The 17,416-nt window shown below is 37.0% G+C and overlaps 1 protein-coding gene across 4 annotated transcripts in view; it reads right to left on the reverse strand.

Annotated features, from left to right (window-relative positions):
• LOC145985385 (exportin-5-like) overlaps window positions 1–17,416 on the reverse strand; it is a 37,334-nt gene that overhangs the window by 12,440 nt on the left and 7,478 nt on the right. For all 4 annotated transcript variants that reach the window (XM_083119352.1, XM_083119351.1, XM_083119353.1 and 1 more), the window contains exons 4-6: window positions 15,778–15,948; window positions 15,067–15,210; window positions 6,970–8,887 (exon numbers count right to left, since the gene is read on the reverse strand). In XM_083119352.1, the coding sequence (XP_082975478.1) occupies window positions 6,970–8,887; window positions 15,067–15,210; window positions 15,778–15,948 (2,233 nt within the window). The remainder of the gene's footprint in view (window positions 1–6,969; window positions 8,888–15,066; window positions 15,211–15,777; window positions 15,949–17,416) is intronic.

The raw sequence follows: 17,416 nt of genomic DNA on the forward strand, positions 1-17,416 counted from the left end.
ATGACGCTACCACTGCGCGATCAGGGAGGCCTATAAGCTTTGTAAGAATTGGTTTTGTTGAAACGCTGTCAAATCATATTCATTTTGTTCTTTTCAATAAATATGTGAAATATCTGTGTTTCAGTATCAGTGTAAAATCTCTAAAAATGTCCATAATATAAAGATAAAATTTTAGAGCACATTACTTTTTGTCGTGCTGAAGAGAATGAATGGGTGTTTCTATTAAATAATCATAAACTAACCCGTGGCTCGACAGCCCTTGAAGGGCCTAGGCACATCTCCCGACTACCAGTCTCCCTTCCACAATCCTACCTAGAGGTGTGGAGGGAGATCTTCAACTGGTAATGGGGTGATATGGGGTCAGCATGTCGAACCACCAGTATATATACTGGTACATAACAAATGATCCAAAAAATTGAAAGAGGAGACAAAAATCAGTAATTTTCTCTTGTACCACTAACAGAAAAGAATATCAGTGTAAATATTCATTGTATACAACACATTTTTTTTGCTATTTCACTACAGAAATATACATGGTGTCAGCCAAAAAAACTTTTCTCAATAATGTATTGCATGTTGAGGCTTTATTTTAAGCTTCAATCCCTCACAAAAAATGCATTTTCTATCCTCTACATACACTGCAATACAGTAGAGATTCATTCTTGCCTGTGACATGAATTTTTCTATTAGAAAACAACAAAATTTTTAGTATCGTGCAAGTAACTGTGTGATAAATCACGGTAAGGACAAACCTATAGTGTGTGCAAAATAATCTACATGGTTATTTTTAGTGGTTTTTATTTTATTTTATCTGCGACGTTTCGTTCTGGTTTCCCAGAAGTTTTTCAAGCTACACTAAAATATACATACAATAACACAACCTCACATGGCTAGTCAGTCAATGCCAGAAGTGTATGAAAATTTATATTTATTGCAAATTTATATTATCTACTGAGAAAGCACACAATAGGAAGGGCAGCATAATGCATGATTTAGGAGGGGGGATTACACCATCTTGGTATGTCTGCTGTCATGATGCTCTCTCCTGTAGCACAATATTACTTTTAGTATGTTATTTGACAGAAAAATAAATGACAGTGACACTCATGAATCTGCGCTACATGGCCGCATACATACAATAATCATTATAGAGGATAGAAAATGCACTTTTATGAGAACTCATGATTTTAAAATGAGGCCTTATTGAGCAAAATATACTGTTACAGTTTGTTGGTGTTGTACAGAAACACCCTGTATATTCTAAAGCACAATTTTATATTGTAAAATAAAATATGAAAACCCAAATACAAGTAATATGTTCATATTCAAAGTATAAATTAAACATTCAATGAGTTTACAAACACACAAACACAAAGATTTATTGTAGATTAGGCACACACAGGAGAAATTTTCAGCGAAAAATGTAGGCTCGATCAGGACTCGAAACCGGGTCTCTGGCATACCGTGCCATTGCTCTAACCACTGAGCTACCGAGCCAGCCTGGCCTCGCCTGATTCTTTGCTATCGCTGTTTTACCTGCGTGGAAGGCAACAGATCCTGTTGCAGTAGCACTGGCAGAGACGATTGCACGCAGGTAAAACAGCGATAGCAAAGAATCAGGCGAGGCCAGGCCGGCTCGGTAGCTCAGTGGTTAGAGCAATGGCACGGTATGCCAGAGACCCAGGTTAGAGTCCTGGATTTTTCGCTGGAAATTTCTACAAAGATTTATGTTAAGATGGCCATTTCATTCTTAAGTTTCTATTTAACACAGCATGACTTCATCCATTTATTAGATGAGGTAGTTACATTCCATTTACTGAAGTATGACAGATGATAATGCTTCTATCTTACATAAAATCTTTACTGTTTCTATTGGGAAACCCTTAATAAATATTTATAACATATACAGTAGAGCGTCGATTATCCGAACGTCCGCTTAACCGAACTGTGTACTCGCTCACTTTCAGATATCTGTAATGAAAAAAGTACGTGACTTAGCTGCTCGTAAGCATGTAGGCTTGCTTAGACAGACCAAAATAAAGGATTTTTTTAAACTTTAATTTTGTGTACTGTGTGTATTGTTCATGCAAAATGCGTATGTAAAATGAACATATTTTTGTTTAATAAACTGTACCACATACTATATATTCCTACTAAAGTTGCCTTTGTACGTTACTTTGTAATACATACTTAAAGAGATGCCTGTTTTTATGAATAAATTTACTGTACAGTACTTCTTTTTGGCAAATAAACATGTACAGTTCGATTATCCGAACAAACCAGTCTTCCGAACACCCATGTCCCCCAATTACTTCGGATAATCGACGCTCTACTGTATTGTAAAAATATCAAATTATCTCCAACTCCGCTCTTTCTTCAAGTAATGCAACTGATAGATAATATTTTGATAAAAAAAATAGAACCTGTTTCTATAATTTATCACCTTTGTTAGTGACAATAATACATAAACACAATGGAATTCTGAGTTTTACATTTTTCCACACTATACATTTAATCTTCATGGTCCCAATAAAGAGACATGCGTTGTAAAAAATTTCCAATTTTTACATTTCACTGCAAAACTTAATGTCGAGTTTTCCCTGAATAATTAAATATCAAAGTATTAAGCACAGTAATTTGTGTTGAAGTGTTTTGCTATGTTGGAACCACCCAAAATAAATGTATAATGCAGGAAAAATGTAAACTCGAGGAACGTAAAATCAGGGTTCCACTGTACATTATTTTGTAATATTTAACAGATTAATACTTAATATTTTAAGAAGAAAATTGATTCAAAATGATAAGTAGTGCAAAACACTTTAAACTCAAGAGAGGAGGACATCACAACATTTAACTTATTTGTGCTTATTATAGTGGCAATGAAACATGTAGCCATGAATTCATATATGAATACCTATATGCATACAGCTACAGACATGAGGAAGTATAGTCAGTAAAATCAAGAAAACCACATGAGCCCACAGATTATAAGGAAAAAAACAACTTAAACCAACAATACAGCCAGGATGCAGTCTTTTCTTGATGGAAAAATGACCCGTGAACTTGTTAGTGAATTACCTTGATTTTAAGTTCTTCAGGGGACCAAGGTGTTAGAACTTAAACTGCGGGAATATGTAAAGCCCGAGAAAAATTTACAGCACTTTATTCTATTGGGACCATACAGATTGAATGTATAATGCTGGAAAATGTAAAACTGGGGAATCTAAAAATCTGAGTTTCAGTGTATGCACATCTTGCATTGGGTGGTATTTTGATGATTACATACCATCTCCTAGTTTTATGCTTTTTACACTCCTTAGAAAAAGTTTGAAATATTGTTATATTAGGCACAAGTTTGGAATATTATTATATTTGGCAATAGGTGATAGGCCCGGTGGTACAGGAAAACCTCGTTAATACGAAGTTCAAGGGACCAAAAAATGTCAACTTCGAATTAAACGACTTAGAGTTATCCAAACTTTTGAAGATGGCGCCTGTTTTTCAGGTGTAAATAAAGTAGAGTATAAATAACCCTCACAACGGATGTTTTATACTTGGTGGTAGCTCAGAAAATAAGCTTTATATGTACTATATAATAATATTGTACGTTTTAAAGAAAGTGTAAAAAATGTTACACAAAATGAGAACACGGAGCTTACGCAGACACAAAGATTCCAAGGAGATGGTTAACACCATTTATCCTATCTAGTTATACAACCGGTTATGCACGGGATGCATGTTGTGGCAAAAAGTCTTTTAAAGAACTGTATTTTCTTTTAATTGTCAAAAGTCGTTGATCTTCCACGAAATTCTTACAATTTTAGTTCATAAGAAACCCGTTTGCACGGAGACCTACGGAAAAGAAAACAATCTGGTTTATTGCAAAAAGTGAAACTCGGAAGAATCTTGACAGTAGTCACGCTGGCGCAAGCAAGAGACGAGAGATAATCGGACAGAATGAATATTGGATTTTATGTGCGTTCAATAGAACATTGTCCGTTACAGGATTAACTGGTAAGAGAAGATTCTCTCAGGAGAAAACACAACCTAACCTTTCCCTGGCAAAAAAAATCGGGGCTGTAAATTTCGTTCTGGTTGGCTGTCTAAAACACATCGTCAAAAAAGTCACGTTTTCTTTGCTTCAGTTAACTTCATATTCACCCCCCCCCCCCCTTTTGCAGGGATCAGTCCAAACTCTTCCTCAACTTGCATTGTAATCCACTCTGAAAAAGTACACACACAACTTGCGACGAATGTGTATCCTAGGACACATTAAACAGTGCCGCACTCGATAATCACTCTGGTTTGGATCCCACTTTAAACTGTATATTTAGTCCCGCTTAGCTCATCAGCATAAAATGAACTCAAAACAAGATTTATGAAACTTGCGTATTTTCAGATTCATCGACAGGAGTATTCTGGAGGTCAAACACTCACTCCTCCTCTCATATTTTTTTTTTTTTTTTTTTTTTTTTTTTTTTAACAGCAGCACACTAATGGTTTCTGGACATCGAATTTCGTTATCGTCGAATCAAAACAGCTTTGTGAGATTCAAAACAATGATGCTTATTCCTTCGCGCTGGATGAGTCATTGCCGATATCGGCAAGCGACAGCTTTCCAGACGCTAGACTAAACACTGGCGCCAGCTGCAGCGTAAACACAAAGAGACCGGCTGGAAGTTAGAGCAGCAGGTGGCAGAAGGGAAATCATCCGCATTTTTTAAAGATAACGCAATTGTCGAAGACCGAACTTTTATCAGCAGTGTGAAAAAGAAAAATGATCCTTGCATTACGTTTTACCATGCAACAGACAATAATACGGGCAATATTTCCTATCCAGACAGCTGCATTCAAACAAGAAAGAGGAACCTGAATTCTGCAATTATCGCATTACCATGCACACCAGTGGTGGATAATGAGCTGTTGTAGAAGGAAAGGGGTCACTTTTCTTTTTCTTATCCTGTGGTTTTTGTTCGTTTTGAAGAAGGTATTCAGAACTGGTTGCTTTATTTTAGATGCCAAATGAAAGGAGGCCGTGTGACCGAAACAATTAGCAACGGAATGTAAATGTCCAGCGGGCATTTAGGGCTGCTTCTCTCGAGTTGTCAGCAGCTCTTAGGACAATGAAACATGTCAAGGTCAAGTTAAAATAACGTCCAAGCTCTTTCCACATTCAATCTTCTCTTGTTGACTTACGCATGTGTCTACTTCGAATTAAGCGAAACCAGTTTTGCCGAAGGGTCTTGTAAGCAATTTCTAAGCAACTTCGTATTAAAAATTATCCGTATTTCGATTTATCCGTACTGAAATACACTATAAATCCTATCTTATCGGCTGGGGAATGGGAAGAACTTCGGATTAAAGGGTACTTCGTATTAACGAGGTTTTCCTGTATATGTCTGCGAAAAGATGGGAATGTCAACCAGACAGATACCATGTGTTGTTTCATTCCAAGGCCGGGTATGTCACCTATTGTCTAACATAACAATATTCCAAACTTTTTGTGAGGAGTGTATAATTTTTGACCACCACTTTTATCTGATGAAATTTCTGATGCTTCCTGAAGAAGACCAATGTTTATTTGGTTGAAACATTGAATGAAAACATACCACTAAGGTATGTTGTTCTAATTTCATTCCATTGATCATTGTCAATGCTGTCTTTCTGCATGATTTTTCTTTTGTTGGTATTGTTTTACGCAGAAAATTCTTATGCCTATAGTTCTAGAAATATTATGACAGCCATACGTAATGAGTATGTGGAATATCTTGAAAATTTATTATATTTTTTTAAAAACTAATATTAACGAAAGAACTTATTATTAAAATCATATTGAAAAACCTACCTAGTGTGCCCATAAATACTGTTACAAAGGAAAAAGTGAAAACCAGCAATATGGTGAAAGGTAATTTAATATGCATAAAAAATGTGATGGTCTGATAACAGTTTGCACCAATCATATTTCAAAATTTCCGCCGATAGCACACACACCGGTTCGGAGTCTTGGCAGGCCACTTTTGTCTATGGCAGCACGCACAGTCTACAGAAGAAATGTCGCCATTGCAGCCAGTAAAGAGCGCTTCAAACTGTCAACTGTGAGGTGACTCTTCTTACAGGCAATACCCTCAAGTACTGTCCACAGATTGTAATAAAGGGGATTAAGGTCAGGGCTGCTAGAGGGCCAGTCAGCAGTCGATTGAAGTCAGGCACATTGTGCTCCAGCCACTCCTGGGTTGATTTCACCTTGCGGGCAGGAGCAGAATCTTGCCGGAAAGTATTGGGGCATTCAGAACAGGGTGGTGGTCATGTCCTTCACTATAGGGTCCATTGGTACACCCGAGCACCGGTTTTCACGCCATTCTCACAAAAATGAAAACGTGTGGTGCCAGCATAGCTCACTCCCCACCACACCATGACTGACACGGGATGGCTTCTCTCGATTTTCTGAACCTCGTCCCTAGCTTCCCAAGATGATGAGGCATACACATTATCATTTTGCCGATTGAAACTCTCTTCGATGGTGAACAGTTTCTCGTCGGTGAAGAGAATCCGTCTGTGCCCACTGTTCGCATACCGCTGAAGCAGGCATGCACATTTGCCCTTCCTTTGCACCTTCAGACGTGACCCGTACCAGATTTATTCATTCGCCTCACAACGGAGAGTGTTGCAGCCTCTGAAACTTTGTAACAGTATTTATGGCCAGACTAGGTAACTATATATTCAGAATTAATAATGCAGGTAAGTCTAAAAATCTAGGGAAATTTTGTAAAATTTCGTTTCCAAATGTACAAATCATGGGAATTTAACATACAATCACAGTTCCACTGTATTATATGAACCTAGAACACAAGTATTTTTATAAGTACGCTACTACATGATACTCAAAAGAAGGTTTATAATTATGTCTATTCTGTGTGTACTAGACTCCACTACTAAAACTACCATAGTGTATAATTAAGATAAACTTACTATATGGACAGAAATGTGCAAAAATTGGTATCATGATTGATTCATAGCATGAAGCAGGACAAGAATGAATGAATGGTTTCATGAACACTCGCACAATTGGGCGAAGTCTGTAGTCTGGAATGGCATCCAAGTTGGAAAATGCACTCATAATAAGACTAGCAGCAAGGTGATTAAGTTGATAAAAATCCCTTCCAAGGCTTGGTCCTGCATTTCCCAATATGTGATAGCAATTGTCATGCACCATAGTCAGGAATCGCTGCATGCGGTCAAGAGGTGTCTGGGGTTTCGGCAGGTCCATGGGGTCAACTGGAGGTGTACTGACTCCTAATAAATTGTTCTTGTCCACTTCCAACATGCCGTGAGATTTAGCATATCCCTCGGATAATCGACCAAGTGCTTCCTGCACCCACAGTCCATTGAACACCCTGACAACGGAAAAGAGTTGAGGCAGAAGAGGAACTATATGTGGAGCAGCAGGATTTCTGTATACCGGATTTCCGGATTCTGTTTGTCCGACAATGAACCCACCCTTCTGGGCTTTGTCAGGGTCATCCGGCCACGCACACCGCTTCAGCACGGCCAGGAACAAATTGATGCAGAATAAAATTTGAGATCGGTTCTGACCGTTTACGTCATCGCTGCTTGGTTCCACAGGAGGTTTGTCAAGTCCGACGAACGACATGAAGTTATATGGGTTTTCAAATGCCTCTCCCATAGACAACCACTGTTCCGCTCCTAAAAATATCACCTCTTTCACGAAAGCTGTTTGTTTCTCATATTCACAGAAGTGATTGCTAATTAGCATAAGTGATTCTTGTAAAGTAACTTTCTCGAGCGTCGACAGTTCTTCAGGGTCCTGGTTCAAACCTTGTACTGTGCTCCTGATGTGCTCAAACATTGGAAGAAGCAGTAGTGGATAACGTTGACTGATCTTGACCATTAACGACGCTGCATGTCTTCTTACATTTTTAACTGCCCGGCTTCGTGTGTCTTTAGTCTGTCCTGATAAGTTAAAAACTAAAGCAGCAAAAATTTTATTCAGTACTCTTGGCAACATTGTATTGTCAGGAGCCATACTGAGGAATACAAACAGTGCTGAAATGCAGGACAAAAGGGTGGATAATATTAGTGGATCTTTTGTGTCATAATTTAAGCACTTCTCCAAGAGATGAAGCCCTCTACCAACATGAGGTTTTGGTTTCTTGGTGATCAATATCCTACTTAACACACTATCCAGCACCACAGACAGCGCATCCCACTGAAGATATGCAGGAGATTGAAGAGTGCATAAACCATTGTCTACGCCTACAGCTGCACCAATTCTGTCATCTATCTGAGTCAACAGCCATCGCTCTACATATGCGAAAGTGATCATTGGAGCAACCATAGTAGCTAAACGGAAAGTGTCCACAAAATCTGTCCGGCACTTGTGGAAGAACAACGAGAACTCCTCGTCACTTTCAAAATCCATAGACGAGTATGTGCAGCTAGGGGAATTGTTCGCAGACGGATAGCCAACCTTCATCACTTTGGGAGCGGCACTCTCTACCCACTTTGGAATGAAACTCAACAGGATCGGATCCTGAGATATCTGCTCGTGCTTGAAGAACAGCATCCACAATGAATTCGCGTAATTTGCCAGCTGAAGACTCGGGTGCTGGGTGAACGTCAGAATGGCATCGAGGTACATTGCGAAGTTTGGCGGCTGTCCGATGTCTTCTTTGCCCCACAGAGTGCAAAGTTGTGTACCCAGACCAGTCAGCACCTGCGTAAGCCGTTTCAGGAACACATAATGGCGCTCATCGTGATGTTTGTTGGATGCAGCAGCGGCAGCACTGAAGATACACTGCATGGCATCTTGCTTAAACAGCACCAGGAGAGGTTTCCTATCTTCAACTCTACCTTTCCGATTCACAATCTGAAAATATCAAAGAATAGAATCAAAATTAGGGTATCGGTATCGACCGATACCAGTGGTATCAGTATTGGAAAGAATCGGTTGGAATTCATCTACCAATACCAGCAGATACTTTTCCGGCATATTGGTCTTTCACGGAGTCTGCAAAAATGTTGCGCAACATTTTCGTGGATGTAATTGCCCTGGAAATTATGTAAAATTCAAACTTTCTTTTTATTTTCCAAAAAAATTGCATGGAAAACTGGATTATTTCATTACATAACATCTATTTTAATATTGTGATGAATTTCTAAAATATTTTAAAGCAAATTTATTGGTAAATTCATGCATATAATTGGAGAAGAATATTTACACATCAATACTGATCAATATTTTGAACAAATTTCATTTCTTGTAATTGATATTACTGGATATTATCAAGTATTGGTATCGGCTCACCCATAATCAAAATAATACAGTGCATTAGTATGAAGAGCAACTGTCTGCATGCTAATACCCCTCACTCTCGCAACAAACTGAACTTACTGATGATAAATGGGTTTGTGTTGTACACCACTGTTTTATTTTTATTTGTAACATTTCACGTTCTGCCTCAGTTTTCAAGCACCATATTTTGAACAGAACCCTCTCTAACATTGCTTTGTCCTTCTAGTATGTTATTGATGAACAGTGTAAAACATACACTGTCAAGGTGTCTAAAATTTTATTTCTCTTGTAGTCTACGGTTGTTACAAACATAAAAACACAGTTTTTGTTGTGACGTTTCAGGAGAATACACGCTCCCTGTATCAGACATTTATTTTTAGTTATATTAAAGATGCAGTTATAACAATGGATACAAATCTTTAAAAAGAATCAGTTATACAATGGATCTTATCAATGTTACATTGTTGGAATGTAGCTATTTAACTGTGAAACAAGCAGTCTGTTTTATTATTATTTGAGATGAAAATTAAGAGAAAGAAGTGTTTTGAAAAGAGTGACGGGAAACATAGATTTGAATGTCTGGGAAGCTTTGTTCATTGCGGAAAATAATGAAAATCTTAACATATGGACATGTAACACCCACTATGGAGTTTTCATTTTCACAAGTGGAGTAGGCCATCATCTTTAAAATTCAATGTAACTGAAAATATCACGAATCTCTGTAAAAGGGATGATGATTTTTGAATTGCCTGATGATATTTTGGATTTACAATTTTTAAAAAATGTGATAAAAAAAATTTCATCTCAAACAATAATAAAACAGACTGTTTGTTTCACAGTTAAATTGCTACATTCAAACAATGTAACATAAACTAACTAACTAACTCTCTAGCCTTCTTAAACCCGAAGGTTCATGGCTGCAGCAACACAGGCCTTCTATCTTTCCCTATCTTGAGCAAGATCTACATACTCTTTTCCATCCCTACCGATTTCCCTTAGGTCCATCTCAACGTTGTCCCTCCATCTTCGTCTTGGCCTTCCTACAGGTCTCTTACCATCAGGTTTCCCAACAAGAATCCTGTAAACTCCTCTTTCCTCTCCCATTCGTGCCACATGGCCTGCCCACCTAAGTCTTCTTGATTTAATTATTCTAATAATATCTTGACATGATTACAAATTATGTAGTTCTAAATTATGTAACCTTCTCCACTCACCTGTCCCCTCATCCCTTTTAGGTCCAAAGATTTTCCTAAGGATCTTATTTTCAAATACTCTCAATTTATGTTCCTCTTTCAGTGTAAGGGACCAAGTTTCACATCCATATAATACTACAGGCAAAATTACGGTTTTGTATATTTTAACTTTTAGTTTCTTAGATATTAAACGAGAAGACAAAAGCTTATGAAGAGAGAAGTAACATGCATTTCCTGAATTAAGCAGACTTTTTATTTCCTCTTTAATATAATTTTCATTTGTTAATATTACTCCTAAGTATTTGAATTTGGAAACTGGTTCAAACGAGTTGTTATCAATAATTAGATTTTGATTATTACCTAACACTTGGTTTCGGCCTGTAAGCATATATTTAGTTTTCTCTTTGTTAACTTCCAAACCTATCTCTTTAGCAGTTTTGAAAAATATTTTAGCATTATTCTTAATTGTATTCACATCATCCCCCAGTAAGTCTACATCATCTGCATATGCTAACAACTGAGTCACACCATTTAATTTTAGTCCTTTAGTTTCTTTTACCTTCCTAACAGCATATTCTAAGGCAAAATTAAAGAGCAATGGAGATAATGCATCTCCTTGTTTTAACCCATCATGAATTGTAAATTTGTCAGACATATTAATACCCACACGAATTTTACTTTCTGTTTCACTGGTGCATATTTTTATCACACTAACAAGCTTCTTAGGTATTCCAAACTCTACTAATATATTATATAATTTATCTCTTTTGACCGAATCATATGCTTTTTTTAAATCAATGAATAGCTGATGGACATTTTGATTATATTCCCACTTTTTTTCAAGTGTCTGTCTGATGTGAAAAAATTGATCTGTAGTTGATCTGTTTCGTTTAAATCCACATTGATAATCACCTATAATTTCATTAGCATATGGGGTTAGTCTTGTTAAAATAATGTTAGATAATATTTTATATGTTGTTGAGAGTAGAGAAATTCCACGGTAATTATTGCAGTTCATTTTATCACCTTTTTTAAACACAGGAACAATTATGGATTCCTTCCACTGTTGAGGGATTTCTTCTTTATTCCATATTAAACAAATTAATTTATGAATTTGACATATTAATGAATTTCCACCATATTTAATTAACTCAGCTGGTATTAAATCAATGCCAGGTGCTTTGTTATTCTTTAGCCTTTTAATAGCATCTTTAACTTCAGTCAAGTTAGGTTCTGGAACTAAAGGTTCTGCTGTGTGTACTTCATTCACTTCTGATTTATCTCCTACATGGACATTTAAAAGGTCATTAAAGTAGTTCTTCCATCTATTTAGAATATCGCTTGGGTCAGCTAGAAAATCACCGTCTTTATCTTTTATCAAGTTTACTTTAGGTTGTCACCCCCTTTCTAAACTCATTTACACCTTTATATAAATCTCTGATATTTTTATTTTTGCTGTTTGTTTCAATTTCGTTAATTTTGCTTTTCAACTAATCTCTTTTTTTTACTTCTAAACGTGCGGTTAACTTCTCGCTTTATTCTATTATAATTGTTTAGATTTGTATCATTAGAGTTATTTAACCACCTAAGTCTAGCCTGATTTCTTATTTCTATTAGATTATGACATTCATTATCAAACCATGGCTTACTTTTTCTCGGTTTATGGTATCCTATACTTTCTTTAGCTGCTGATTCTATTGCATTACGTATGTGCTCCCAATTCTTATTTACGTCTGTTTCATTTATATTTTCATCATCATTTAAATCCTGCAAAATATCAAATCTATTTGAGAGTTTAATTTGGTAATCTTTCTTAATTCTTTCATCAGTAAACTTTCCTGTATCAAATTTTAGAACTTTTAGATTTTGTTGCTTATGATCTATCACTGAGAGTCTTTCTCTTAATTTAGCAATTACTAAATAATGGTCACTGGCACAGTCAGCACCTCTATGTGAACGAACGTCAATTATACTAGTATGCCTTCTCTTATCAATGAGAATATGATCTATCTGATTATGAGTTTTACCATCAGGAGAAGACCAGGTATGTTTATGGATATCTTTATGTTTAAAAGTGGTACTTTTCACAATTAAATTCTTTGAGGTTGCAAAAGTAATCAATCTTATACCATTATCATTACTTAATTCATGAAGACTTTCTTTACCAATCGTGGGTTTAAATGTCTCTTCTTTGCCAATCTGTGCATTACAGTCACCTAACAGAATTTCCATATCATACTGAGAAAATTTATCAAAGACCTGTTCTAACTCTGTATAAAAATCATCTTTAGTATTATCATCTTTATCTTCCGTTGGTGCATGTATGTTTATTAAAATAATTTTACACCACCTACCCTGTAAAACTGCATATGATATCCTATCATTAAGAAATTCTACTGTTTTAAGAGCCGAGATAATTCTATTATTTATGAAAAAGCCTGTTCCAAAATTATGAAATTCAGTACCACCATAGAAAAAAGTATAATTTTTAGTTTTACAATTCCCTTCTCCTGGCCACCTAACTTCCTGGACAGCTACTACATCCAATTTATACTTCACTATCTCATTAACTGTACACTGAAATGCCCCAGGCCGGTAAAGGCTCAGAACATTCCAGGTGCCTAATTTAATATCCTTATTCCTAACGTAGATCTTATCCTTAGTCCAGGGACCTCCCAAAGTAGTCCCCACCCGGAGATCCGAACGGGGGACTATTTTACCTCCGGAATATTTTACCTTGGGAACATCCATGGCCTTATATTGCTGTTTCTTGACATTTTTTTTACAGTGCAGAGTTGTCAGCTCTACGCCTAACCCCCAATATGAATGGAGGAACTACTACACAAGACAAACATAAACACATTAGACAGAACAATTACTACACAAGACGAACACAAACACATTAGACAGCACAACTACTACACAAACACATCACAACTATAACACAATATAAACACAAACACATTCACACACTCAGCATCACATCTGCGTACAGAGTAATCGATAAATCTGAATTTATTAGTGATATATCAATAAATAGGTTGAATAATTTTGGACCAAGTATAGAGCCTTGTGGAATGCCTGAGGACACTGACTGCTTGGTGGAAAGTGAACATCCTACTTTCGTTGAGATTTTTCTATTCGCGAGAAAAAATTCCATCCAGAGAATTGTTTGGCTATTGAAACCAAATCTGTTCTTTAATTTTTCTTTTAGCAACTTGTGATCAACGGTATTGAAGGCTTTGCATACATTCATGGAAATTAATCCAACTAGGGAACTTCTCTTTTTTGTCCAGTGTCTCGCGCCATGGTATAGCATAAACTTTCACAGAAATAAATTATATTGTGTAGATTTCAATATACCATCTTAAAAAGGACAAAGAAAGGGGTCATTTTAAGCCCTCCCGCCATTCTAGTGTTAATATAATGGAAAATTTTGTTATTTAAAAAATTGACATGTTTTCAATGATGATATTCGCAACTGTGAAATCTCATAGTCACAGAGGATCATGGTGTGTGATGTAACATAAACAAGATCCATTGTATAACTGATTTTGTAACCATTGTTATAACTGTATATTTAATCAAACTAAAACTATATGTCTGATGAAGGGAGTGTGTTCTCCTGAAACATCACAACAAAAAACTGTGTTTTTATGCTTGTAACAACCATAGACTACAAGAGAAATAATTATACAATGCAAGCAATGCGTACATACAAGAAAAGTCTACAATTTTGTAAAAAGAAAAGTCTACAATTTTGTAAAAAGAAAATTCACTGACCTATGCATGTCTGCATTCTCAAAGCAAACCTTTTATTGAACACAAACCTATGTTTTCAATATTGTTCTAAAAAAAAGCATTTCCTTTCAAAATTATAATCATGACACCAAAATGTAAAATTGTCAGGTAAAACTTGTCATAAAAAACTGACATTAATGATTGTTATTGACTATTTCCCACCCTTGTGAATCAGGTAATGTAAAACTGGGATTCCACTCACATGTATCAGTCTGTTCATGATTAGCACAGACAAATGAAATCATATATGTAGAAGTTAGAATGAATTTATATTTTTATATCTGCTACATTGCAGTCATGGACATTGCTGGGTTGTAAAGATAGTATAGAAAGTCAACCAGAAGTGGGTGTTTACCTTTTCAACACTTTACATTCCTGATATATCTAATGCTACTTGACAATGGCACAGCATAGTAATACAGATAAAACCCCAACTCAACTGGTAAAGTATTGGTGAACATTATTCTAAAGCATCTCACTGTCAAGCTGGAGACCAGAGTTCGACTCCCAGGCTGGGTGATCTAAGTTTGAAATTTTCCCTTGTGCCTGCATAAAGCAACCCTGGGGTTCACCCATCCTCAAATAAATGGGTACCTGGGGGCAACCCTGAAGGGGCAGAAGCAGCCAGAGTGTGACGTTGATCACATCACACATACAAAAATGGTTGAGATAGAGAATCTCCAGCTCCCCCTTCCTGTACCTTCACGATACGGTGTACTGTACATAAGAAACTTTAAAATAATATATATATATACTTACATAAAGAAGGCATTCTACTGCATTGAACTGGAATGATTCGTCTTTTAGTAGTACACACAATATCTGCAAGAGCTGTCCATTGTTAGCAATGATATGGTTGATAGATACCCACTCAACAAATGCAGTTAATGTCTGCAGCACCACCTGCATGAAACATATAAAAAATGTAATTTATACTTGTTTCTACAGCTTACAAAAATATTGCCAAATTAATTTAGGAATCAATCAAATCTGTAAAAAATACTCAATTCCTTATTACCCACTATTGATGTTTATAATTGGAGGAGGAAAGGAAATGTTTATTTTCTTTAAATAACCATTGTTTTAAATTAAATTTAGGATTATATTCACAGTTTATACACAAAATGTTTTACATAGCACTGTTGATGATGAAATGTGCACATGTTTTACCAGAATCTTGATGTCTTATCCATCATAAAGTATGTGGCCACACAAATCACACAGCTTGACTATCCAGGTTAGGCGTGGTGTTACTTGCCATTAAATAAGTTTTCCTAGTGTGGATGATTTTTTTTATTTGGAGACCTTATATTAAGGAACTTGATGAATCGCTGAAGTTTATCATGTGTTATATGCAATTTTATATCAGTTCAATATGAAAGCAGAAATCAGTATAATGGCAAATTTTCTATCAGTAATTTATTGGTAATTGTTAAAATTTCATGCTGGTATAATATAAGGGAAACTAACCTGCACAACCCTTGCAGGTGCAGCAGCTTCTTCCGTTTTGTGCTGTTCTGTCAGGGCACGAAACTTAGTGCAGTGCTCATCTATAAGACTAAGGAAAAAGCTAAATATATCCCCCATGTTAACTGTCAGAGCTTGATAAATATCCTTTCTGCGCTGATTGGACTCCAGTGTCTAGAAATAAAAAGAAACCATTAACATTAAATACAAGATATTGAAAGAAGATTAAAACTTGATGAACAATGATTTATAATACATTAAAGGATATAAAAAATATACAGTGTGTCCGTAAAGTCATGGTGCACTTTTGACCGGTCACAGGAAAGCAACAAAACAAGATAGAAATGTGAAATCTTCACCAAATAAAAGGAAAACTCTCCAAGTTTCTTACCTATTCAGTGCAGTTCGATGTGGCCTCCATTTGTTGCCCGACACACATCTAAACGATATTCAAGTTCTTCCCCCACACGGTTAAGGACGTCTGGTGTAACAGAGTGAATAACGTCTGTGATTCTCTGTTTTAAATGATTAATGTCGTTGATATGTTCACTGTACACATGTTGCTTCACATAACCCCACAAGTAAAAGTCTAAGGGCGTCAGATCTGGGGATCGTGGTGGCCATGGCTGGACAGAACCCCTGCCTATCCACAGCTGGGGGAATGTTGTATCCAGAAACTCACGAACAATGTTGGCGTAGTGTGGAGGCGCGCCGTCATGTTGAAAGATGACACCTTCTGGAAATTGTGGCACTGCATACATTTCCAACATGTCAAGGTAGTTGTTTGCCGTCACAGTCTGCTCCGCAAAGAAAAATGGGCCTATCACTTTATCATGCATAAGGCCACACCACACGTTCACTTTGGGGGTGTTACGTTCGTACTCAACGTAGGCACGAGGATTTTCAGCAGCCCATATTCGGACGTTATGGCGATGAACATGCCCACAGACATGGAATGTCGCCTCATCGCTAAACACAATCTTCTGCAGAAATCGTTCATCATGGTCGATCTTATGAAGCATATCTGTAGCAAACGCGAATCGTGTGGGTCTATCCGCCGGTTTGATAGCGTGCAACAGCTGCAATTTGTAACCCGAAAAACACAGACGTTTCTTTAACACCTTATGAACTGTAGTCTTGCTTAGGTGTAATTGTCGAACACACGAACGCACAGATTTTTTAGGGCTCCTAAGGTAGCTCTCCCGTATAGCCTCTACAGACTCGTCACTTACCGATGGCCTACCAGAACGGGGTTTGTCCAACAAACTGCCGGTATCCTTCAACTGCTTATCCCACCGATTAATGTTATTCCTATGTGGTGGCGCTTCGTTGTACACGCGACGATATTCACGTTGCACTTTGCTCACGGATTCGAACCTCGCAAGCCACAGAACGCACTGGACTTTCCTCTGTACCGTCCACATCTCGACTGGCGTGGGCGAGGGCTGATCCGCTGCTGCGCAGTTCATGGTGTTGCGTCATCACCTGTGTGTGCACACGGTTGCGCATCATAGTACGGAAACTTGGAGAGTTTTCCTTTTATTTGGTGAAAATTTCACATTTCTATCTTGTTTTGTTGCTTTCCTGTGACCGGTCAAAAGTGCACCATGACTTTACGGACACACTGTATTATATTTAACCT

This window comes from Lepisma saccharinum, chromosome 3, assembly GCF_977018435.1.
Source record: "Lepisma saccharinum chromosome 3, izLepSacc3.1, whole genome shotgun sequence".
Taxonomy (NCBI): Eukaryota; Metazoa; Arthropoda; class Insecta; order Zygentoma; family Lepismatidae; genus Lepisma; species Lepisma saccharinum.